The 25,022-nt window shown below is 39.2% G+C and overlaps 1 protein-coding gene across 4 annotated transcripts in view; it reads right to left on the reverse strand.

Moving 5' to 3' along the window:
* Nucleotides 1-227: 227 nt before the first annotated feature.
* The window catches only part of ZNF106 (zinc finger protein 106), a 64,100-nt gene continuing 39,305 nt past the window's right edge, over nt 228-25,022 (reverse strand). For all 4 annotated transcript variants that reach the window (XM_025473054.3, XM_035709119.2, XM_049104069.1 and 1 more), the window contains 16 exons: nt 24,677-24,746; nt 23,204-23,358; nt 23,059-23,119; nt 22,245-22,586; nt 19,147-19,927; nt 18,735-18,790; nt 18,034-18,179; nt 16,494-16,628; nt 13,447-13,563; nt 10,520-10,711; nt 9,602-9,664; nt 8,800-8,919; nt 8,212-8,283; nt 7,322-7,393; nt 4,532-4,678; nt 228-4,125 (listed from right to left, as the gene is read on the reverse strand). In XM_025473054.3, the coding sequence (XP_025328839.1) occupies nt 4,069-4,125; nt 4,532-4,678; nt 7,322-7,393; nt 8,212-8,283; nt 8,800-8,919; nt 9,602-9,664; nt 10,520-10,711; nt 13,447-13,563; nt 16,494-16,628; nt 18,034-18,179; nt 18,735-18,790; nt 19,147-19,927; nt 22,245-22,586; nt 23,059-23,119; nt 23,204-23,358; nt 24,677-24,746 (2,586 nt within the window). In that variant the 3' untranslated portion in view covers nt 228-4,068. The remainder of the gene's footprint in view (nt 4,126-4,531; nt 4,679-7,321; nt 7,394-8,211; nt 8,284-8,799; nt 8,920-9,601; nt 9,665-10,519; nt 10,712-13,446; nt 13,564-16,493; nt 16,629-18,033; nt 18,180-18,734; nt 18,791-19,146; nt 19,928-22,244; nt 22,587-23,058; nt 23,120-23,203; nt 23,359-24,676; nt 24,747-25,022) is intronic.

Consider the following 25,022-nt stretch of genomic DNA (forward strand, 5'->3'; position numbering starts at 1 on the left):
GAATCCTAAAGATGTAGTTTTAATCCTAGCTCCTCCACTAACTCCATGACCTGTTTTATGACCTTGGACAAATTCTTAAATGTAGCTGTTTGCCAAACTTATCTGGACCATGGTCTGTGGTATATCTATAACTGTTTTATGTTTTCCATCCAATTTCCTTCTTGCTGTCTATACCAACATGGAAAAAAAAAGAACTGGCTATTAACATGCAGATAAGGTAGCAAAAGTAAACAATTAGTAAAAGTACTTTATTTTCCTCTTGTATTTGCTTTATATCTTGCTTTTACAAAGTTATGAAGTTCACAGCTTTATACCAAAATGTAAGAAGGCTAAGCTATAAACATTTTTTGCAGTCAAATGTCATCTGATTTCATTCATCTAATCCATATTCAATATATAAAAAAAATTCATATACCAAGGGTACTGGAGCAGCTCTAGGACATATATTTCTCTCAAGCAGGAGAAGGATCTTCAATAGCCTTTCCTCCTTGACTTCCTCCCCCACCAATTCAACTGGGCTATGACCTTGAATGTAAAGTGAATCTAGGAAACTTCAGTTGCCATATGACCCAGCAGGGCTATATACTTGGGAGCTGGAGGTGAGGGCAGAGGTTATTGTCTAATAAGTATAATGTTTGGTTTACACCAGGATTTCACATCCACTTGCACATGGAACTCAGTATTGCCCAAGTCACCTACAATCATAGCTTCTATCCTAATCCATTAGACAGTTTCTCTGAAATCCTAAAGATTGTGATGATTTGGGGTAGGGATGAAATCATAGTTTTACCAATATGGCAGGCATGGCCTCCATAACAGGTCTAGGAGCTCTCCTTTTGGTAGCAGAAACAAAATTTGTAAGTCAGCGAATACAAATAGCGGCTATTTGCGTAAACCAGAGGGTATGTGTTGTTTAAATCCTACTTCATGATATACTTTGATCTCCCCTCCAATGAATTTTCTTCCATAGAATTGACCATACCATTCCACTAAGTGTTGTACACCTACTCCCACCATATCATCCACATACCTAGTCACTAAAGTTGTCTACTGTAGAATCTACCCCAAAACCAAAACAAAAAAGCCCCTTTGTTAGGCAAATCATCACTTAAAGAGCAATGATATTGCCTATAAATTATAGGTAGGTCAGGAGCTAAACACTCGACTGCTAACTTCTAGGGCAGGAATATATTTTCCCCCACAAAAGCAGGAGTGTAGTAGCAATGGCGTTCCCTCAAATTCAAGTAATATCAGGTCAAGATCATTCTTTGCTCTTATGTGTTTAACTGCTTTATAACTCAATAGAGGAGTGTGTCAAAAGACAGTCTGAACCTGATTAAAAACTTTAGGATAAAACTTGAAGTGACTGATACATTGTTGTAAACTGCCATTCAAACACTAGCGTATGTACAGAACAGGACTAATACTATGGTTTTCTTGGCTTCTAGCCATTAGAAGTAGGCACAGGTGATTAAGGATAACATTCTAAAAATGGCTTCCAACTCCTTATAAGAAATGAGTTGGATTTTGTCAGGTCATGTAACACTTTCCTCCCTTCATTAAGTACTAAATACACGTCAACACAAAAACCTCAGCCATAACTCTTCTCTAAAGGAAGATGGAGGGACAGAATCAGTTAAAACATTGTAAAAGACAAAACATAGCCGAAGTTCTGCATAACTTTCAAGACTCTAAAAAGCAGTAACACAACCATAAGCAGCCAAGATGCTTATGGTGCCTTTATTTCTAAATCGAGGGCTGGACAGTGCATTTAGGATAACACACTAACCTGGGGTTAAAAGAATTTTACCATTCTTAAAACAAAGACGTTATTACCACGGCTTCAAAGAAAATGTTTGTGAAATGAGGAAAAGTATTACAAATATAGGTGCCCACGCGCATACACACATACAAGGAACATGCACACCTGCACACACAAAGGCAGATACGCTGTGCACAATTCTACCAAAATTAAACTTGAATCGGTTGTTACTGATTCTAACAATCTGTTCATACCTTCAAAGGTTCCCCACGATTGCCCAATAACTCACATAACCCCTTCCTGCTGTACAAAGGCTCCACCATTCTCATCTTTTCAGAAATGCCCTCAGGCAGGACAGAAGGGCACCTATGCAACAGAGCATGCAAGTCTTTCTTAGTGCACTGCCCAGTCAACATAGAAATGCAGCTTCACTATAGCCCCAAATAAAAAGCTACATTTAGTAATAAATTTACAATAGGCTTTCCTGGGAAGTCACCCTTCCCAAACCCACACAACAGCCTGACTTTTCTGGTCATCCTTACAAGAAATGGGGAGGAGAGGTAAGAAAACTTCTTAATCTCGGACAGAAACAGCACAAATACATTTTATGCAAGAGAATCTTCTCTGTTCTCTCTCAAATATGCAACTATCAATAATGTAAAAAAAAAAAAAAAGTTTTACCGTTCATAAGGATAGAAGTAAATAGTTTGTGGGGTTATTCGTTATTTAGTAGTAGCTCCTAGATTAGCTCTTTGTTTATGGCTCCAGTAAGAACCACTGGAGCCTTTCCTGGGTGGGGTGGCGGGTGGGGGGAACCCATATACTTAGTCTTGCATATAATTTCATACCCTCTTGAAACCCATCCATGAAGCCCTGGTAAAGCCCCCAGCCCTGAGCCTGAGTGAAGACCTGTGAGTAGATGTGTGTGCACTACAGGGGTGGAGATAAACCTGCATGCTATGCAATCCTAGAAAGCGTACACATCACATCCCCCAGTCTTGAATGTGGCACAGGGCTCTTGTCCCTTCTCCTAGTTCTCTGACGAATCTTTCAGAGTTTTGAGAATCCAGAAACAAAAGGCTGGAAAGCAACACTTCTACAGCTTCTCTCTAGAGTCCAGAGAAAATCCAAAAACAAAGTAGTCTCACTAGGCTTTGTTAACCTGGCTGCTCTCCATGGACAAGCGGAGGCTTTACCTTCATCATACTCCACTCTTCTTTGTCAGCTAGAGGGGAGCTGAAGGTAAGACTTCTGTTTCAGAAATCAATCTCTAAGAAGCCCGCTTGAGCCCCTAAAGACTGTGTGCAGATACTTTATCCTAACTACCCCAACTTGGGTGCTGCAGGTGGGTGGAAAGCACCCTGGGAGCCTAGGGGAAGTATTTGATGGCGTGTGGGAGGGGAGGGATTGGCAATGGAGCAAACTAAGAGGTTCCACACCTGCAGCAGGCCTGGAGAGTCAGAACCTGGAAAGGAAGAGATAAACGCTACACTCCAGTTCGAAGAGCCTGACAACACATGCAGCTGTGATCGCCTGGGCCTAACAGCAACACGTCAAGGTAGATGTTAGGTCTGTGCACTGCCCTGAACTGAGCACTCCTATCAAAACTGGCACAGACGTTCAACAGGAAGTGCTGTCTGTGAGGACTTGTCCGTATGTGATTTGCCGAGTTCCTAAAATATAACCAGCAGAATAGTCACTTTAGCTGTTAAAAATCTACTGTGTGTCCCTTTGGCATTTAAAGCCACCTCTGTCCATCTACAAAGCAAGAGAATAGTGAAACACACTGCACATAATTGTTAAGAAAGGAAACTAGCTGCTTCTAATTTAAATACCCAGTTATTAGAACTAAAGAAATTAAAAGTGATCCTAAAAATCTAGCATTTGCACAAACTGGTACTTAAAAGTCGGACTATGGGTTTAAACCATCATAAGAACATAAACTAAAAATCGCAAACTGAAATCAATAAAAAATACATATGATTAGGGTCAAACTGGGTAGCCAATTAAGATCTGTATCTTTAATAAACATCTGGAGAATACTAGTAGCATAGATTACTATATTCCATGCTGTTCCAGAGAAGTATGGTTCCTTAAAATCTGTTTAAATCTGACAGACCTCCAGTAATAACTTAAAATGTCTTTAACATCCCATAGAGCTGCCCAGACTTATGTGAGTGGTAAGCCTGGCTAGTAACCACTTTCCCCTTCCCTGCTTCTCGGGGAGGGGAGGACTGTGGCCTCTGTGAGGGGCCGATGTAAAATTAGTTCAAGTGATAACTTCCCAACATGGGAGGCAGAAAACTTCATGAATCAATTTTGCTGTCATCCTCAGCATGTCGTTCAATGTGTCCCGCAGCATCCTAGGAATAAAGGGAAAAGGGCCCATGAGAGAAAAGTTGGTAGTTAAGAGAAAGGCAAAGCCAAGGGGAGCTTCAGGGCACATTCTAAGATCTATATAATGGAAGGCAGTCAGGACCCAGCACTTTGCTAACTCATATAAAACTATACACTTAAAGATGAGTTCTTATCTTACATAGGAGCATGGTAATAAACCTGTAGGTTCAGTTACTAGATTTGAAAACATTCTCATTAGGCTCTTTCTCAAAAACTACCTAATTCATCATCTGAAACCTCATTAAGCTATTCCCCAAATCTCTGAATAATAATAAAAAGGAAAATCCCTACACTCTCCCAATTGATTGCAATTCTGAACATTTTAACAACGGTAGAATGACCCTAGGGAGGCCTCAGGTCCCACTCACACACCTGTTTGGATCCTTTCCTAGCAGTGAAGAAAGCGTCACAGTTCTTCCAGCGGCATTTCAGAGTTTGAAAGTTTGGATTCGTATGGTCAGTGAGCAAATGTTGTTTTAAATGATCTACAACGCCAAATATCAGAGAGCAACCATGCCACTGGGTAGAAGGACAATGAAGGGTAAGTTAAAAAGAGTACAGGAAACATGCAATTGCAATTAGAACACTCCTTACTTGTATCCTGTAAGTACTAAGGAAGCAAAAAGTAAGCCCCTTATTCCTTATTCTTGGCTAGAAAACAGAACAAAGCCAGAGGCAACCACATTAATTACTAATATTCTGAGGAGCCTTGAAAAGGCTGAAAAGTCTTGACATGGTGCTCTGTTGAGAAGGCAAAGCACTAAGATAGCCCCACGTCGGGCTCCTGGCATGGAGCCTGCTTCTCCCTCTGCCTGTGTCTCTGCCTCTCTCTCTCTCTATCGTGAATAAATAAATAAAGTCTTAAAAAATATATATATATATAGAGAGAGAATTTATTTAGTTAGTGCAGGGAGGCAGAAAAGGAGAGAGAAAGAATCTCATGCAGACTCCCCACTAAGCACGGAGCCCAACATTAGACTCAAATCTTACAACCCTGAGATCATGACCCGAGCCAAAACCAACAGTCAGATACTTAACCAATTGAGCTACCTAGGTGCCCCTCTTTTTTTAAATTTTTACTTTACCAAAAACGTGGCTCAATTCTCAATTTCACTCATTAGTCAGAAACATAAAAACTCTTGGTCTTGGTTTTTTCCCTCCAGGCTTGCTTGTCTTAAATCTTAAAATTCTAACAGGTTCATTTCTATAAAACAATGCATATTTGAGTTTTTCCTGTCAGCACTATCCCATCCCCTCTAGCTTTAATACCAGATGGTATTTTCTCCCTTTTCTCTAGATAAATTAACCCTCTATTTGTATTTTGGATCCTGTTGTACTGTATTTTGTGTCCTACACTGAGAAAAACCAAAAAGCAAACACAGTAATGTGTAAAAGCTCCAAAGTAACCAGGCTGTGGACAAGTCTAAGAACAAATCTAAAAATGGAGAGTGTTATCATTCCATTCCATCATTTCTGCAAAACAAGAGGTTAGGGGAACCGGGGTAGGGAGGCCAGAAACTTTTCTTTGATCACCACTAGTATTAGAACTGGTGAAACAACTTAAGGCCTATAAGGAATATAAAAGTGTGTAGCTCCCACTCCAAAATAAAAACCATGCAATTTAGCCCTAGCCAACAGAAGTTTAAAACTTTAAGAACACAAATTTGGGATCCCTGGGTGGCGCAGCGGTTTGGCGCCTGCCTTTGGCCCAGGGCGCGATCCTGGAGACCCGGGATCGAATCCCACGTCGGGCTCCCGGTGCATGGAGCCTGCTTCTCCCTCTGCCCGTGTCTCTGCCTCTCTCTCTCTGACTATCATAAATAAATAAAAATTAAAAAAAAAAAAAGAAAAAAAGAACACAAATTTTTATTTGCCTGTTCCTCAAAATCCAAGGAGGACAAAAATCAAACTATTAATATGTTCCCCAATGAATGAATTTAAGATAGTGGGCAGGTCCCCAAAATAAACTTCCACTTTTTATTTCCTATACTGTTGACCCTTGAACAATATAGTTTCAAATGTACAGGTCCACTCATACATGAACTTTTCTCAATAAACATAGTATAGTACTGTACATGTATTTTCATTTCCTAATGATTTTATTTTACTTTTTTTTTTTTTTTTTTTTTAGATTTTTTTTTATTTTTAATTTATTTATTTATGATAGTCACAGAGAGAGAGAGAGGCAGAGACACAGGCAGAGGGAGAAGCAGGCTCCATGCACTGGGAGCCTGATGTGGGACTCGATCCCGGGTCTCCAGGATCGCGCCCTGGGCCAAAGGCAGGCGCCAAACCGCTGCGCCACCCAGGGATCCCTTATTTTACTTTCTTATTTAAATAATCTCTATGCCCATCATGGGACTTGAACTCATGACCCTGGGGATCATGTTCTACCAACTGAGCCAGTCAGGAGCCCCTTCTTGGATTTTGGCAACATTTTCTTTTTTCTAGGTTACTATATTGTGAGGATACAGCATATAACAAATAATAAATATACAAAATACATGTTAACTGACTGTTTATGTTGTCAGTAACGCTTCCGCTCAACAGTAGGCTATTAATAGGCAAGGTTTTGGAGAGTTAAAATCCTGTTCTATGTGGATTTTCGGCTGCACAGGGTTTGGTGTCCCTAACCCCCTACACTGTTCCAGGGTCAAATGTACTTCTGTACTGTTGATATTTTTGTATGCATGACAGATTTATAATAAAACAAACAAAAACCACCATAGAGATAACCTCTGAGTAGATGATTATGTAAACATACCTCATATCTCATCTTAAAATAGACTACCCATGAACAAAGTATGAAAGCATTTTATACAAAGTTTTTAAAAATAAGCTTCTTGAGGCACCTGGGTAGTGCAGTCAGTTAAGTGTCAGACTTTTGGTTTGGTCGTGATCTCAGGGTTATGAGATCAAGCCCCAGTTTGGCTCCATGCTCAGTGTAGAGTCTGCTTGGGATTTTTTTCTCCCTCTCCTGCTCATGTTCTCTCTCAAATAATCTTTTAAAACAATAAAAATAAGCTTCCTTGTCCTATAGTGGGAGGCACGAAGTAGATGCTCAAATATAAACATGCTTAATTGATGGTAATGAAGATCTGTAAATTAGCCTAGAGTTAAGCAACATCTAGGTCTGGTTATAAGAACAGTTTCACTCCTTACCCAGCAACGGTAATTCTGCATCAGATTCAGCCTCACAGCTTGAATACTGCCATCATAACAGCCAGTATAAATCTGGAAAAAGAGGTTTCTTGTATCAGACCAAAACAACACACAAAAAAACAACTACTAACATCCTCAAAATACATCTCAAAAGCTCCTTGTGCCTGCTATAAGAAAACATAAACCTAAACCAAAGCCAGCCCTCAATGCTACAATCGGTAAGTATCTTCTAGTGTAGATACTTTGAAGCTATGCTCCACAGAGAGCCACTCTTGAGACACTGGCTGAGAGCAGAGGCAGCAGGACTCCAAAGCACCCACCTACACTGTATCTTGTGTACTTGACTACTGAGCACCGTATGCTGCATTGCGAATTACTATTAGCCATCTCTGTTTCACTGGAACAAAGGGTTCTACTGCTGAGAGTCTAAAAAACATCCATACTGGTTCAACCACGTAATATAAAAATAAAATAAATTGAGGCTTAGCAAGGTTAAGTGAATTAGCTTTTACTTTTAGGTCTGCTTTATTATATCATACTGGCCAAATCTCCTTGACTCTATTCTAATGTTCTGTTCAGATCATAATGTCTCTGGAAAAAGCACCACTCAATTTTGGGTGGGAAACATCTTAAACTTATTTTATCTTTAAAACCATTAAAGTATCAGATTTTTATTGTAATTATTTTAGCTATTAATAGCAAAGAGAATATTCAACAATCTCACTGGGTTACTTCTCGATACTATGCCAAAAGACAGAAAAGCATTCAATAATGAGGCATATCAGAAACATGTCATCCTTGGAAGTGATAAATAGGAACATTATTATCAGTTTGTAGTTTTTAGTAAACATATTCAGAAGCACTACTGTGACATGGCTAATAACACTCACCATACTTTTATGGATGGTCATACACATAATCATGTCTTTGTGTCCTCCATAAACTTGCAGTCGATCATGGGACTTAGGTAGAGGGGAATAAAAAGAAAATTCAGGTTATTTATAACATGTGTTTTTAATAAGCATAATCCCTCTGGCGGGTTTAAAACTATACCTGAGACATTATACTGAAGTACCACTGGCATTTTTACAGAAACATAATCTAATGACAATCTAATAAAGTCCTCAAGGGAGGAGCTGGTAATTGGAAATGAGAAAACTAATTTCTGTGTGGTGTCAAAGTCTCAAACCTGAAATTGCACACAAGGAGAACTAGACAGGCTTTGGAGACTACAGTTGCTATCTGGAAACCATTTCGGTATTGACCTCTGTGAACCTGACCACTTATCTCAGAGCCATGTTTCTGAAAGTGTAGTCCATGGATCATCTGCTTCATATTGTCTAAAGGGCTTGAAAAATGCAGATTTCTGGGCCCCACCCCAGCCTTACTATATTAAAAAAAAAAAAAAATTCAACACCAAACTCAAACAGACCTTCTCCCCAAATCATTCAAGCAAAAACAGTGGATCTAAATTCTACCTGTAATTCATAGACACGAACAAATTTATCCAGGCAAGCAGTCACCATCACTTTTCCTAGGATATTCACCACAGTCACTGCATGATTGTGACCTTTATAGATCCGCACAAGCTCACCAGTCTGCACCAGAAGAGAGACAAGTCACTAGATGGACTTTCCAGATTCTTTTTGACTTTTGAGATTTATGATTTCATTATTCCAAAAGCCCTAACTCTGAAGCTATTTGCACATAATATAACTGAACTAATTTTAACAGCTGAAGTACTCACACAAGCATTTATTACAATATGTGTATTATATATGAAATGTATTCTGATGGAGAGAACCTGGTATCATAGAAAGCGAAGGCCCACAACTCTCTATATATATAGGTTTTGAAGTATTTCTACTTTTATCATTTCATTGCATCTGGACAAGTTCCTGAGGCTGCATTATCCCCAGGTTTATAGTCTAGGCACTGAGCTTCACAGAGCTGCCTCTATGACTGGAGCAGAATATCTCAGCTGTTTTTATTTGTTCTATTTTAAACTATGTAACATATCCACTTCCTTAGTGAGTCTCAGATGCTCAGTGTATCTCAAGTTCAAATGAGACAAACTAAACCTTACCTAAAGTTCACATTTGTCCCCCATTAAAAATTCTGATGAGGTCAGAATTTCTAGAGTGCTATCTTCTAAGAGCTTATGTGAGTAGGAATTATTATTAAGCTTTTCACTGGAAAAAGGGTCTTATTCAAACTGCAAGAGATCTGAGGAATCCTTTAAGCTTCCACTGAAGATTTCTTTATAACAACACAACTTACATGAATGTTATGAGCATGGACCGACTGATCACTGGAGCCACTGAACACAAGGTCATTCACCACCTTAAAGAAGACAGTTCACAGAGTTAGATTCCATATAAGGTTCTGAGTTTTCTCTGTAGCCTGCAAAGCACATTGTTGATTTCTAATTTCTAACCTATTTTGAGATGAGCATGAACTAGGGATAAAATAGTAAGTTCCTCAGACAAATTTTCTAAAGTGAAAATTTCTGTCCTTCCACCAGGACAATGTATTATTGGGTATGTTACCTATGATTGTGAAATAGACTAGAAGGACTTTAAATCTATATTCTATAATAAAATATACCTGTTTCTCTGTTAATAAAATACAGTACATCCCAGGGTTCCTGGGTGGCTCAATTGGTTAAGTGTCTGCCTTCTGCTCAGGTCATGATCTTGGGGTCTTGGGATCAAGTCCCACACCGGGCTCCCTGCTCAGTGGGAAGTCTGCTACTCTCTCTGCCCCTCCCCACCCCCCACTCATGCTGGCACTCTCTAATAAATAAATTAAATCTTAAAAAAAAAAAAAAAAAAAAACCCACAGTACTTCCCTTGGTGACTCAAGCCTAAAGAAAAGCACTATAGGGCCAGCCCGGGTGGCTTAGCAGTTTAGAGCCGCCGTCAGTCCAGAGCCTGATCCTGGAGACCTGGGATCGAGTCCCATGTCAGGCTCCCTGTATGGAGCCTGTTTCTCCCTCTGCCTGTGTCTCTGCCTCTCTCTCTCTCATGAATAAATAAATAAAATCTTTAAAAAAAAAAAAAGAAAGAAAAGCACTGTAATTTCCTTGTTCTTTTCAAGATGATGTGTTCTAAATAAGGCATTAGATAACAAGGGAAATATTCAAATCCTTCTATTTGTGCCAGACAACCAACTCTTCTTCTCTGGCACTCTACTTGCCTTCATGCAAAGAATGGTTTTGCTGTGGCCCTCCAGAGTTCTGAGGAGGAGTCCATTCCGTGCATCACGTACACTAATGGTACAGTCATAAGACCCAACAACAAGCAGCTTTCGGGCACCTTCCTGAGCTGTGGCAAGACAGCTGACAGCCCGAGGGCCGTGGCATTCAAAAACTTCAAGTCGTTTATTGTTCTGAAAAACAAGCCACTGTTAGATGAAGTAAAAGCAACTTAGCTGGTAAATGTCAAAAATCAACTAAGCCAAATCACTACTTTGCTACAAATTCTTAAATTCTATTACCTGTGCTTAAGTTTTCACACTACATCTCTATCTTTAACTTTCCAATCTCCACCATTCCCATTCCAACTCACTTGGTGTCCATGACTCCCTCCACCCCAATTCCAGTTGGGGGCATATGGCAAACTTTTTCACGAGAAACACATTTCTAACTTCAACCTACACTATCTGATCATAATTAGCACTTTATTCTCTTTTTCAGCCTTCTCCCACTTCCCTTAAGTTAATGATAATGATTAACTTTTTTTTCATATTCTAGTACATTTTCCATGCCATAAACTCAGAAACTCTTTCCCTGTTTTTTTTTTTCTTTTTGTCATCCAAAATTTGTGCAATCAATTTGTCATGTGTTTCCAAATTTTTCCACTAAGAATTACTTACTTACTTTGGCAAGAGTTTCTCATTTACCACCTTTCTGTTATTCTCAAGTTCTTCTGATTTCTCGTTCTCTGTCATCTCTCATGTCATCATTTTGTGAATTAGAGAAGCCTTTTATATCAGTCAGAGTGGCATGGTCACATCCTGAATCCCTAAACATTCCTTTATCTCACATCTTAGACTTGGTTCCCTCATCCCCACACCAATCTTGCTCATAAAGTCTCCCACCTCCCCAATACTTCTAAAAAGGAAGTGGTGGTTGGGGCGGAGGGGGAGCTGACTGGCTGGCTGGCTTACTAGGTGGAGCATGCTACTTTTGAATTGAATTCAAGCCCTGCACTGGGGGTAGAGATTACTTAAAAAAAAAAAAAAAAAAAAAAGGTAAGTAAATGAATAAATAAATAATAAGTAAATAAATAAAGAAATAAGAACTTCAAGTGCATGCAAGCAGTGAAACTCCCAGAAACAAAGCACAAAGCAGCAGCTGGGAGCCTCCAGGGCTAAGCAATGACTCCAGCAATCTTAGGTGCTGAGGGGACAGTCTGATGGAGTTCAGGGCCCACTGGTGGACAGGCACAGATAAACAGTCCTGGCTTTCTGCTGAGACCTTAGAAGCACTGCATTCTAGGTGTACAGGCAAACAAAAAAGGGCCCAGCCCCCACAGGGCTTCAAAATTCCCATGTCTGCTGAGATTCTCAAATCTCTGTCTCAAGGTCTATCTTCTCTGGGGTCTGTCAACCAGTTAAAGATCATTTCCATTTGATATCTTGTCCTCATCCTGCCTCAAAAGTCCTGCTCCTAACTTCTAACTACCTTTGATACCATTACTCTCCCAAAAAAGAATTAAGTAATTATCAAGTTTCATCCTTTAAACTACTTTAAATTTATTCTTTCTTCTTCATTTCTGTTGCCCTAACAGAATCTAATGTAAGCTTTTAACACTTCACATATGAAATGCAACAACTTTCACTAATTACCCTTCTGTGATCTATTCATATCAAGATAACCAAATAACTTGGCACTTGATTATCTATATGTTAGATTCTTCTAACTTGTTTTTAAGCTTCTTCAAGGCAGAAACCATGACATATTTTATTGTATTCCTTTTAAGTAGTGGTTCCAGCTCATATGTGGAAGGAGAGTATTGATAGGTATTCATTAAACATATGAATGATACTATAATCCAGTATAACACAGTAAACATTGTAACACACTGTGTTGAAAGATGACCATGGGGAGCCTGGGTAGCTTAGCTGGTTAGGCGTCCAACTCTTGATTATGGTTCAGGTTGTGATCTGAGGGTCAGAAGACTGAGTTCCATATTGGGTTCCATGCTGGGCATGGAGCCTGCTTTAGATTTTTTTCTCTCCCTCTTTTCCCCTGCCCCACCCACTGCAACACTCTCAAAAGAAAAAAAATGACCTGATGACCTTGGGATACAGTGCTACAACTTATTAGTAACCAAAATGATCAACTCTACCTCTTACATCTTTTATCCATTCTCCTCTCTTCATCCTTACTCTAACCTTTCTTGTCTTCTTCTACTACAAAGCCTCCTAAATGATCTTCCTGCCTCTACTAGTACCAGTATTTTCCTATCTCATCAACTCCAGAATGACTTTTTCTAAAATATAAATTGCATCATGTCTCTCATACTTTAAAGCCCACAAGATGGAAGTTCACCTACATTAACACAGCAATATAGGGCCATCAAGAACTGGTCCCTCCTCATTTCCTAAGCTCTATCCTGAGGCCTAGCACAAAACAGATGCTCAGTAAGGTTTGCTCAACAAATGAATTTATCTGTGGGTTAGGAAAGAATGAGGCCACATGGGCAAAAGGCAAACCTATGATTTAGTTCACATTACAAAATAGGCTATCCTCATGAAACCCTAAATCAGTTCCAAACTACATCAATGTCAGACGCAAAAGAATTTGAGCTCATTTTTCATGGTGTCATTCTTAAAATGAGATAGACTAGTTTAATCTATGACTCATTATTTGGCCCCAAATCATCAGGCTTGGTTTAATTTAGTAGAGCTACCTTTTGGTTCTGGCACACTTGGGCCTGAGCAGACAGAATGAAGGATCTTGTTTCACTTATACCAGAAGGTAACAGTTTTTGAGTAGCAGCTAATTCTGCGGTTTTCTCACACAAGAAAATAGGAAAAGGTCTGCCTTCTACTTCTTTCCACACACACACACTACTTTCAAGTGACATGGGAATGCAGCCTTCTCCCCAGACACTGACCTTGATGTTGAAGGTGACCACAGTGCCATTTGCCAGTCCTGCATAGAGGATTCGCCACCTACTATGGAGGCACAGAACCCGGTCTTCCAGCTCTAACTGCTCCACACACTCTCGCGTCTAAGAAGAGTACAAGATGCCTAATTAGCAGAGGTTAGCAGCAAATAAAATGTGAAATCAATCCTTTTTAAAGCAGAGTGTGAAAGGATTTTTATGAGGAAAAAAATTTAGCATCCTCTATTTTGAAGAAGACTATCTTAGATTTGGCCAAAGACCCTCAAGCTGTAAACAAATATAAACTCCAGTAATGTTACCCATGTTTGTAATTTGGAATGTAGAGTTCTTCAAAGGGCACTAAGAATCGGGCCTTAAACTTATTAAATTAAGTAGCCAAAGGTAAAGCTGCATTTGCCATCTAAAAAGGGAAAGAAAGACTACAGTTGTGTATTTGATACTTGCATTAATCATGTATGTGCTTCCCTGTAACTGATTCTCTGTTTCAATAGCTCTCAAATACGTCCTTCAAACCAGTGCTGGGTTGGCTGAGCCATACTTAACTGAGCAGCTTTTAAAATGTATAGAACCCCAAGCTTCATCCTCAATCCCTGAGATTCTAATTCAGTGGGCTCTGGAATATGCATTTAAAAAAAAGTTCTTTAGTAATTCTAATGCATACCCAGGTTAAATAAGCACTGTTTAATCTCACCTTCAAGAAAAGATTTCCATGAATTTCTAGAACTGGGTTATACTAGCCATTTTATTATAGTTACTTAGGTAACCTGGCTGTATTGCCAGTAAGACAGTGATGCTCAAGACCTGTTACTGAATGATACTAAGCAGCTAAAGGCCCAAGTGTAGCTTTTAAGCAAGGTTGAAAACAGATGTTAAAATCGAGATGGTTAGAAGTGGGTAGGATGGGGATCCCTGGGTGGCGCAGAGGTTTAGTGCCTGCCTTTGGCCCAGGGTGCGATCCTGGAGACCTGGGATCGAATCCCACGTCGGGCTCCCGGTGCATGGAGCCTGCTTCTCCCTCTGCCTATGTCTCTGCCTCTCTCTCTCTCTATCATAAATCAACAAAAAAAAAAAAAAAAAAAAAAGAAGTGGGTAGGATGATAAAAGCTGTAAGCTGTCAAAGTTTTTTTTTTTTTTTAATTTTTTTTTTTAAATTTATTTATGATAGTCACAGAGAGAGAGAGAGAGAGAGAGAGGCAGAGACACAGGCAGAGGGAGGAGCAGGCTCCATGCACCGGGAGCCCGAAGTGGGATTCGATCCCGGGTCTCCAGGATCGCGCCCTGGGCCAAAGACAGGCGCTAAACCGCTGCGCCACCTAGGGATCCCGCTGTCAAAGTTTTTGACCTCTTTTCCCAAACCTCTTTTATACCGCTAAGAGTCATTTTCAGAAATTATTCAATTTTCTCCCATAAAATTACAAATATAAATGCCATGTATAATATTGTGAAATAAAGAAAAAGACAATAAACATGCCCAAATGTTAAAATTCAATTGCCTCTGGTTAACCCATGTGAGATTTTTTTTTTTGTAGTTTTATAGGGGAACCAGATATATACCATAATAAAAAGGAAAAAAATATTCATTTTAAAATATGAATGCTCACTGAAAGGCACCTAGTCACTCAACAGATCTAATGGAGAAGTACAACAAGATTAATGTTGTTTTCATGCCTGCTAACACAACATCCACTCTGCAGCCCATGAATGGAGGGGTCATTTCAACTTTCAAGTCTTATTTTTTAAGAAATACATTTTGCAAGGCTATAAGATAGTGATTGCTCTGATGGGTTTGGGCAAAATAAACTGAAAACTTTCTGGAAAGGATTCACCATTCTAGATGCCATTAAGGAAAGAAGTTAAAATATCAATGTGAACAGGAGTTTAGAAGAGGTTGATTCCAGCCCTCATGGATGACTTTGAATGAGGGATTCAAGACTTTAGGGGAGGAAGTAACTGGAGATGTAGTGGGAATGCAAAAGAACTAGAATGCAAAGTGGAGCCTGAAGACAAGACTGAATGCTGCAATCTCATGATAAAATTGTAATGGAAGAGGAGGTGTTTCCTATGGATGAAAAAGAAAGTGGTTTCTTGAGATGGAATCTATTCCTCACGAAGATGCCGTGAAGGTTGTTGAAATGATAGAAAGGGTTTAGGATATTCCACAAACTTAGTTGATAAAACAGTGGCAGGGTTTGAGAACATGGGACTCCAATTTTTAAAGAAGTCTACCATGGGTAAAATGCTATCAAACAGCATTACACACTACAGAGAAATCATTCATGAAAGGAAGTCGATCCAGGTAGCAAACTTCACTTTTGTCTTATTTTAAGAAATAACTGTAGCCACCCCAGCCCTCAGCAACCACCCCTTCCTCATCAGTCAGCAGCCATCAACATAGAGGAAAGACCCTCCTCCACCAGCAAAAAGACTACAGCTCACTGAAAACTTAGATGATGATTAGCATTTGTTTAGCAATAAAGTATTATTTTTCTTTTCCTTTTTTCCTCTCTCTGTGGAGAAGAAAAAAAAGTATTTCTTAATTAAGGTACATACACTGTTTTTCTAGATATAATGCCACTGCACACCTAATAGAATACAGTATAGCATCAATATAACTTTCCATCAAGAAAACAAAAAATTCATTTGACTCATTTTACTGATATTCTAGTGGCCTGGAACCTAGCCTGCAGTATCTTTGAGGTATGCCTGTACTAAATAGGCTCAGAAGCATAAGAACGGGGACACTTGGGTGGCTCAGTGGTTGAGCATCTTCCTTCAGCTCAGGTCATGATCCTGGAGTCCCAGGATTGAGTCTCACACTGGGCTCCCTGCAGGGAGCCTGCTTCTCCCTCTCCCTGTGTTCTCTGCCTCTCTTTCTCTGTCTCTCATGAATAAATACGTAAAATCTTAAAAAAAAAAAAAAAAAAAAAAAGAATAAGAATGTGGACAGAATAGAGTGTCTTAGTGTCTCCACTCTATACAGTAAATACAGTAAAGCAGTGTAAATGATCACTTTTGATTTCTCTGGCCTCACTTACCTTGACATTATAGCAGCGAATGGTATGGTCACTGGAACCAGTGTAAAGTGCAGCATTCTTCCCAGAGGTTTGGGTTACCAGGAGGCAGTTCACTTTGGAGGCATGCCCCTCAAAGACACCAATGCACTTCCGACTCTAAAGTCAAGCACATATCAGATCATTGCTTGTGGATACATTAAGCATTAGGTAACACATTTCCTCAACAACAACAAAAATGCTAAAACATACAGTTTGCTACTGTATCCTCAGTGCCTAGGTTAGTGCTTGGTATACAAAAGGTGCTCAGTAAGTATCTGTTCACTAAATGCCCAGTAAACAGTCACAGGAACTAAGTACTTCAGCTATGTTAGCTCAGCCATACCAAAAATACTTAGGTCAATCTGCTTTAAGATAGAGTAATATTTTAATTAATGCCTAGGGCAAGGCTCTCCAACATATGGACCAAAGGTCTGACAAATCCAAACTGTAGCTAACTTCCCAAATAAGTTCCTGCATTTCATCAATAACTTCGGAGAGAATGTTCCACAATATTCAAAGATGGTGTTATCACAGGCCATAGTGGTCCGGGGATGGTTTCACAAGGGAGCATCCTAAATGTTATCTTCATGCACAGAGACCCACTTCAAATGTACATACATAGATAGATTTATCTTGCAATCCAGAGTGACAACCGATCCCCTAAATGTTACACTCATACTCCCTGGTACCTCTGTTCCCTTCCTTCAGTCATCCCCATTTCCCCTTCAGATCACTAGGCTAATGAGACCTGTTGCCTAGAGAGAACACATTTTCATGGTCTATCATCTAGCCTTTTGACTTTCAAGGACTTTAGGAATTTCAAATACTTTCCTGGTGTTCAGCCTAAAGTTTCTTGGTTATCATCAATGATAAAGCAAATTAGTTTGACATACGCCAAATTCAAACCTCAAAAGTTCATCCTATGAAAATTGAGAGTAATGAGCATCAGATTATACTAAATGTGAGTATCAGATTATACTAAGTATGAATAGACAATGCTGTTCTCCTTAGTAACTTGGCACAATTAATCAACTGTGAGGAAAAATGCCTCCTCTAGCACTTCTCCAATATTCCTTCTATCCTATTTTGTAATATCTATATGACTGACCTTTTCAGCAACACCAGGGCTAGAAACTGACTGGCCAAGCCTACTGCTGTCATCTCATCTCCCTTTGCCAAGTGGTTGTCCACAATCAGGCATAGGACCATTTTTGTTTTTTATTTTTTTGGTGATGGGAGGAAGAAGAAACCCCAAGGGCTTCTGACATCTGTCTGTGAGCAAGAGGAGAATGAGCTTTAGGACAAGCTTTAGGAAGAGGTGATACCAGAGAAAGCAGAGTGGACAGCCAGAAAGAAGCTAAGTACCCAGAGATCCTGCCAAGCTACTGCAGCAACCTTATCTACAGTTAGTCTAAAACTCACCTCATCTCTGGACAGCAAATAGATTCCCCTATTATTTAAGAGAGTGTGAACTTGAGTTCCTAAAACCTGCAAAAACATTCAAATTGATTTACCAACTCACCACTAGATTATAAGCTCGGACAGTTTTATCTGCTGAACAGGTGTACAGTAAATTCCCAAATATCTGAATTGCATTCACTGCAGCTTGGTGCCCCTCAAAGGCCCCTTCTGTGGGCTCATCATCATCTCCTGGCTCGGAAGATATTTCTGGAAAACAAGAATATGTTTCAGAGACATGTCTGCTTTTGTGTGAAAAGATACTCAAAAATTAAAACTATATAGTGGTCCCTGGATTCTCCTCAAAACCTTGCTCCCCTAGCAAAACACATTTTTCATTAATGATCTTCATTATGAAGACTTCATAACAAGAGAAGGCAGAAAAGGCCTCTCACTTAGGAAAAAAAGATACTTATTTTTTGAATGAACCTGAAAGTACCAAATCTCTCTCCACATTCTCCCTTCTGCTGCCAGTTATTTTGTTGAATAAGGCATTATTCTTTAAGCAGCTCCTTCTCAAAGCAAACCCCCCAGAAGCCAATGAAACCTTAATACTCAGTAGTTGAACAGATAAGACAGATGAGAATAAGAAACTATAAAACGGCAGTATTTAGGATTTACAGATACCAAAATTGCTGGTTGAAGCAATCCTCTTGGTGATGATCATCCCACCCCACCCCATTCTACAGGCCTATTTAAACCCTGGCTCTATTATTTGTAAGCTTTTTCTGTGGCTAATTTAAATAAAGGTGAATATACCAATACCTGAAGAGTTCTTTGATCCTTTAATGGAGGAGATCACAGTCTGAGTTTCTGCCACACTACAAAATAATAGCAAACATCTTTTTAGAACCTGTGAATAGGACAGGCAGTAAAACTTATAATTTCCTGGCTCAAAGGATTGTTCTAAACAATGGGCAACACAGCAGTAACAGAAGAGATAAGTTTTTCCATCTGAAACTTCTATATGAAAAGAGATACAAGTAAATATTTACAACATAAATGAGAAAGTAGAAAATCCCCATTGCCAAGGTTTCATTCTTCCATACCCATAATCTTTATTGGATTTTCTATACATTTGATTCATTTAAAAACTGATTCATAACCAAAGGTTCTGTTTTTTAAGAAAAGAACAATGGTGTAAGCTGTTCTGATTGGACCAGCACAACATCCTCACCTTACAGGGATACCATCTTTATAACGAGTGCCAATCTCACTGGTAGAGCTAACTTCATCACAACCAGAACGAGAAGTTTCTAATGAGTTTTGCTCTGTGGAGTTCCAAATATCCTTTTTAGATGGACTGTCTGGTTTCTCTTCTCCAGATTCAGAAGATTCAATGGCCACCACTTCCAATTGAGGATTAGGGACTTCTAGGACCTCCAGAGACGAGTCACTATCTGGCTCATCCCTGACACTCTCTTGTTCTGGGCCAGTTCTACTATCTTCCCAGGTGGAGGTTGTTACCTTCCCCCCTTTAGCTGACTTTCCAGTCTTTACTTTCCTTACTGGTTTAGCAGTAAATACATCCTGTTCAGTGTCACTGTTCTCAGGAACATGAGCAGCCCGAAGTGTTTTCTTTTTCCTAAGTTTCTTCTTTTTCTTGTTTCCTCGAGTTTCAGCTGATGTCAGAGTAGACTCTGCCTGCTGTTCTAGCTGGTCAGCTGGGGAGTGGGGCTCCCTCTCTAAGGGGGTTTCGGAAACAAACGACAATCTTGGAAAAGAACTGGTACAGGCCTCAGACCCGCTGTTGCCTTTAACTGCCTCTTCATCTTCTTTATTTATGCCTGGAAGACCAGTTGGTTGGGAGGAGGGGGTATTTCCTCTGTTCCTGGTATTTCCTTGCTCTGTGGAAAACTTCAGTTCTTGGCTAGGCTCATGGAAACTTTCTGTGACCTCTGATAAGGACAACGTTGCAGTGATAACTGGATAAACTGGACAACTGTCACTGTTCTCTCCTGAATTGAGAAGAAAAGAATTATTACATCTTTTGTGTTTATTTAACATCATAAATTGCCATTGTTTATCAATGATCAAATCTCTACCAAATAACCACCTTTCAGTGGTAAGTGAGTAAAGCTATGAATGTTAAAGCAGTTGTATCACCCATCAGCTTTCCATAACCTGCAAAAATTTCTATTATAGCACTTACTACACTTTGCCCTGCGTTGATCTCACAAATAGCATGCATGTTTTATACTGTATAAAAGCTTTTTATGGGCATGGACCATTTCTACCCATCTTTTTTCTTTTTTTCTTGTTTGAAATGTCCACATATTTAACATTATGTTTTATTCTTGATAGACTTTTTTTTCCCCCCCAAGATTTTATTTATTTATTTGAGAGACAAAGCATGAGCAGGGGGAGGGACAAAGGGAGGAAAAGCAGACTTCCCGCTGAGCAGGAAGCCAGACATGGGGCTTGATCCCAGGACCCCAGGATCATGACCTGAGCAGAAGACAGGTGCTGAGCCACCCAGGTGCCCCTATTCTTGGTAGACATTTAAATATCTACTTAGCTGAAGCGCTTTCACCTTTATTTCTTAGATGTTTTCACTATGCCATTGGTAAAACTGTCAATGATACATCATCCAGTTTGGCTACATAAGAGCAGTTAAAAAGCCAGCTGACTTAAAAATGTCTATTTTCTTTGACTTAGTTATTTTATGCTGAGGAATTTAAACTGATGAAATAACCACAGACATACTCAAAGACATACACAATGTAGTGTTCTACAGAATTCTTAAAAAAAAAAAAGATAAAAACTAAATATTCAATGGAGATTATATAAATTACCACATCCATATTATGCAACTTCTCAAGTATTATTCAACTAGTAAAATTAAAATATTTCAGATGAATTATTTTTGTGACACAAGAAAATGATCAAGATATATCAAAAAGAAAAAAGTTAGGTTATAACAGACTGATTTTCTCTTTGTATAAAGTTTACAGGTAAACACACAAACATTTATAATTTAAGACTGAAATAACATATCTACATTTTTATAGTTTTCCATTTTTTACATGAGCATGAATTATTTTGCAGAGGAAAAAATTTAATAAAAGCCATTTAAAAATATTATCTTAAAAAGTCACTATAATACTTTACCATTTTTTTTTAAATACTGATTACTATTTACACAAAGACAACAAAATTCAAAATGAAATATACATTTGAGATATATATCTAGGTTAGTGTTGCAACAGGTAGCAAAAGCTAAGGTAATTTTTCAGACTTTTTGCTTTTGTTCAGATCACACAATGGCAGTTTATTTTTACTTAATTTTCAGTATAGCACCATTTTGGTTATAAAAACTTCAGATAAAGTTTAAAATAGCTTAGAAGTTAGTCTCAAATGGTAACCAGGTGAATGTTATTTTATGAAGAGCAAAAACTGGCTATTTCTCAAAACCACTCAAGTTCTTACTGATGATTCCAAATCCAGTGTCCTCTGCCCTTAATCATGGCCACCTGCCTCTTAGGCTTATATTAGTCCAGCCTTGCTTTTATTTATTTTTTTTTTTTTATATATTTTTTTATTTATTTATGATAGTCATACAGAGAGAGAGAGAGGCAGAGACACAGGCAGAGGGAGAAGCAGGCTCCATGCACGGGGAGCCCGACGTGGGATTCGATCCCGGGTCTCCAGGATCGCGCCCTGGGCCAAAGGCAGGCGCCAAACCGCTGCGCCACCCAGGGATCCCCCAGCCTTGCTTTTAAATGATAAAGTTAAGTGCTGAGAAATTCAGAAGATATAGCTTATCTAGGAACTTAACTAAGTTCAACTTAATTTATCTCACAAAAAAACCCCCAAACAAACAAACAAACAAAACAAAACAAACAATTCTGCACCAATCCTCATTATGGAACCTTTGCTAATGCAAAGTCCGTTTAGTAATCCTAGATTAGGGAAAATTGAGAAAAAAGTTATTGATATTTAAATAATCCTCCTAAGGGGTGCCTGGATGGGTCAGTTAGCCAAACTTCTTGATTTCAGGTCAGATCATGATCTCAGAGTTAAGAGATCAAGCCCTGCATCAGGCTCGGCACTGGGTGTGGAGCCTGCTTAAGACTCTCTCTCTCCCTCTGCCCCTCCCCAACCACAAATGTGCAGTCTCTCTCAAAAATAACAATCCTTCTAAGTGAAGGAATTTCAAGAAAAATTAATTCTAGCAACTTTAGTTTTAATGGGCAAATATGACTACGTCACTGACCTAAAACTGCGCTAGACCCACTGCCAGGTTACCGTTAATCCTCAGAAAAGTTTACGTACTATTAGCTTGCAGTAATTCCTTGGACACATTGTCATCAGAGCCTTGTGACACAGCATTCACACTCTCGTCGTGTTCAGGAGACATGGGTTCTTGTTTAATCTGAATTGAGGAGTCTGGAGCAGGAACACTGCCATGGGCTTGGAAAGTAGGAGATGTGGTTACTTGGAGAGGGACTCCAGTGGACGATGGAGACATGTGGGAAGATGGAGGCTCCAGAAAAACTGGGAAAAAGGGAGTAGGCAGCAGTGTGGCATCAGCAGATGTCTGAGATCTACTGTTCCTTGGCTCTCGTGGAAGGCTATAAGGAACCTGGTCTGGGCGCTCAGAAGGTTCATATGTTTCTAGAATGGGAGACATACATATGTACAAATGCAAAAATGGTTTCTGAAAAGTCATTCATTTCAGAGCCAATCTGTATTTTTAAAGATTACAAAAGAATTCTGAAGTCCCTCATAATTCTTTGAAATACACTGTCATAAAATCTATATGACCAACAAGGACACAGGCAAAATAGGTATTAGCATTCCATTTTTAAATTTTAAGTGACTTACCCAAAGTCATATAGTTACTAATGGAAAAGCAAGATTTGAACCCAGGTCTTTTGATTCCTAACCCAAGGTTCTTTCTGTAACATACTGCCCCTGCTGCTAAGCATTTTGGGGGTATAGTCTCACAGGCCCTTCTATAAAAGGATGAAAGCAAGGAGACAGGAGAGAAAACATATGACCTTTTCATGACTACTTCAATTCCCCGTATAGATAACAAAGAAATAAGTTACAGAGGATCTAATCCATCAGATTCTCTCCAGAATACCTTGTAATCCCTGTAGAATCTGTATTCTATGGGTCCTCAGTGCACTCATCTCCATAGTTATCTAAAAATAAAGTAATTTGTTAAGCATTTTGAAATCCAACTTTAGAGATGATCCATTCTTGTTAAATGTTCCATCCTTGGTTACCTGCTGCTTGAGCAGAAGTAGCCTCTGAACTTCAACGTATGCTGTCTGCAGTGCTGCACGGGCTTGCAGAAGGTTGTTATCCATGCACTGCAGTGATTTGCTTAGTTCTTCCTCCCTTAAAGAAATATTCAGCAGCTGGTCAACCTGAGAACGTTCTGCCAAAAGAAACCGTAAGGCTCAGTTTGATACTGGAGAGGACTCCTTAATAATACAGCTCCAGAGATGGTGGAATTGTATCAGTTCTCTAGGATAAGCCCGTATTTGCTCTTCAACAGGTGACTGGAGACTCATCAGATCTCACAAATCATGCTGTTGTGTTGAGACTGATGTCAGAGCTAAACCAAAAGAATCGGTAAGATGGAGGTAATTCATAGGTTCAAGTGTGCTGTCATATACGGTACCATCTTACCTCATCACCATCTTCCACCACTTCCCTTCCAAGTGCAATCTTTGCCCCAGGCAGAGCAACTGTCATACATTTCAATTCTCATTTTTCCTTTATCTGCCACCCTCTTCTTTTGCTTAGATTGAGCCCCAGATGTGAACAGCTTACACTCTCTTCCCAATCCCTATTCTTCTAGTCTCTTAGTTACCATAAAATAGTTCGCTTTCTTAGAGAAAACTTCCTGAAAAAATATAGCTTCGAGATAGTACATTTAAAGTTACTTTAAATAAAATGTCCTACCACATGTATGTATTATCTTTGTCTCTTTCCCATTCAGTAAGTCAAGATGTCTTCCCTAAACTCCAGAACCACATACCCAACTACTACTTTGATATCTTTACTAAGGTGTCTCTAAGATTCATTAACTCAAAAGATCCAAAAGGGGACTCATCACTGTCCTCCTCTTATGGGAGTTTTCCAGCTCTACAAATAATACCATCATCCCCAAAGATGCCTCAGCCAGAAACTGGGGTCATCCATGACTCCTACCTTATCCATCACATCCAACCACCCAAGGTTCATTCAATCACTTCTGACCCTAGCTCTTAGAGCAGAAAGGGCTGAGTCAGGGGAAAGCAAGAATCACAGAAGTGTAGAGGGAATGACTCTAACAACTTCTCTCAATTTAAGAGAAGCAACACAGATACCTCAAAAATGAAAATTGAGAGAAATGGCTATGAACAACCAAGAGACAAAATTTTTACTAAAGAACCTATTCCTCTTCACCACTGAAAAGGCCCAATAAGACTTTCTGACTTTATGCTGAACTCAATTTGTCCAAGATATATATTAACTTTAGCTTATGGGTCTATGTGGCATCAAACATTTCTTCTATAGCTACAACTGGATATGGTAAAACAAACAAACAAACAAACTTTTCTATGCCCTTAAGACAACAAAAATGTCAAAAAATAATAATAAATGGATGATCACTATTTGATAATCACAATTATACTCTGTGTCAAGTTGTAAAAAGGCTGAATTGCTGTAAGAACAATTTCTTTTTGTTCAGAATATTTGCACTATACCTTTCTTTCCTTTAATTTTCCTTCTTTTGTTTTTTCTCTCAAGACTTGGGAGTTCAGGAGAAGATCCATCCTGAGAAGAGAAAGAAAACTGAGTAATACTAAATGTGTAAAGGCCATTACCCAGGAAAGGAAAAAAACAAACTCTAAGACCATTATACTTTGTTCTTCATTGCTGCTATCATCTCCAACAGGATACTAGGAATCCAATGCATAAGGTATGAACTTAAATATTAGTTGAATGTATCTGATTAAAAAGATAATAAAACAGGTGCTCCTGGGTGGCACAGTGGGTTAGGTGTCCAACTCTTGGTTTCAGCTCAGGTCGTGATCTTGGGGTTGTGAGCCT

The sequence above is a fragment of the Canis lupus genome, chromosome 30 (genome assembly GCF_003254725.2).
Source record: "Canis lupus dingo isolate Sandy chromosome 30, ASM325472v2, whole genome shotgun sequence".
Classification (NCBI taxonomy): domain Eukaryota; kingdom Metazoa; phylum Chordata; class Mammalia; order Carnivora; family Canidae; genus Canis; species Canis lupus.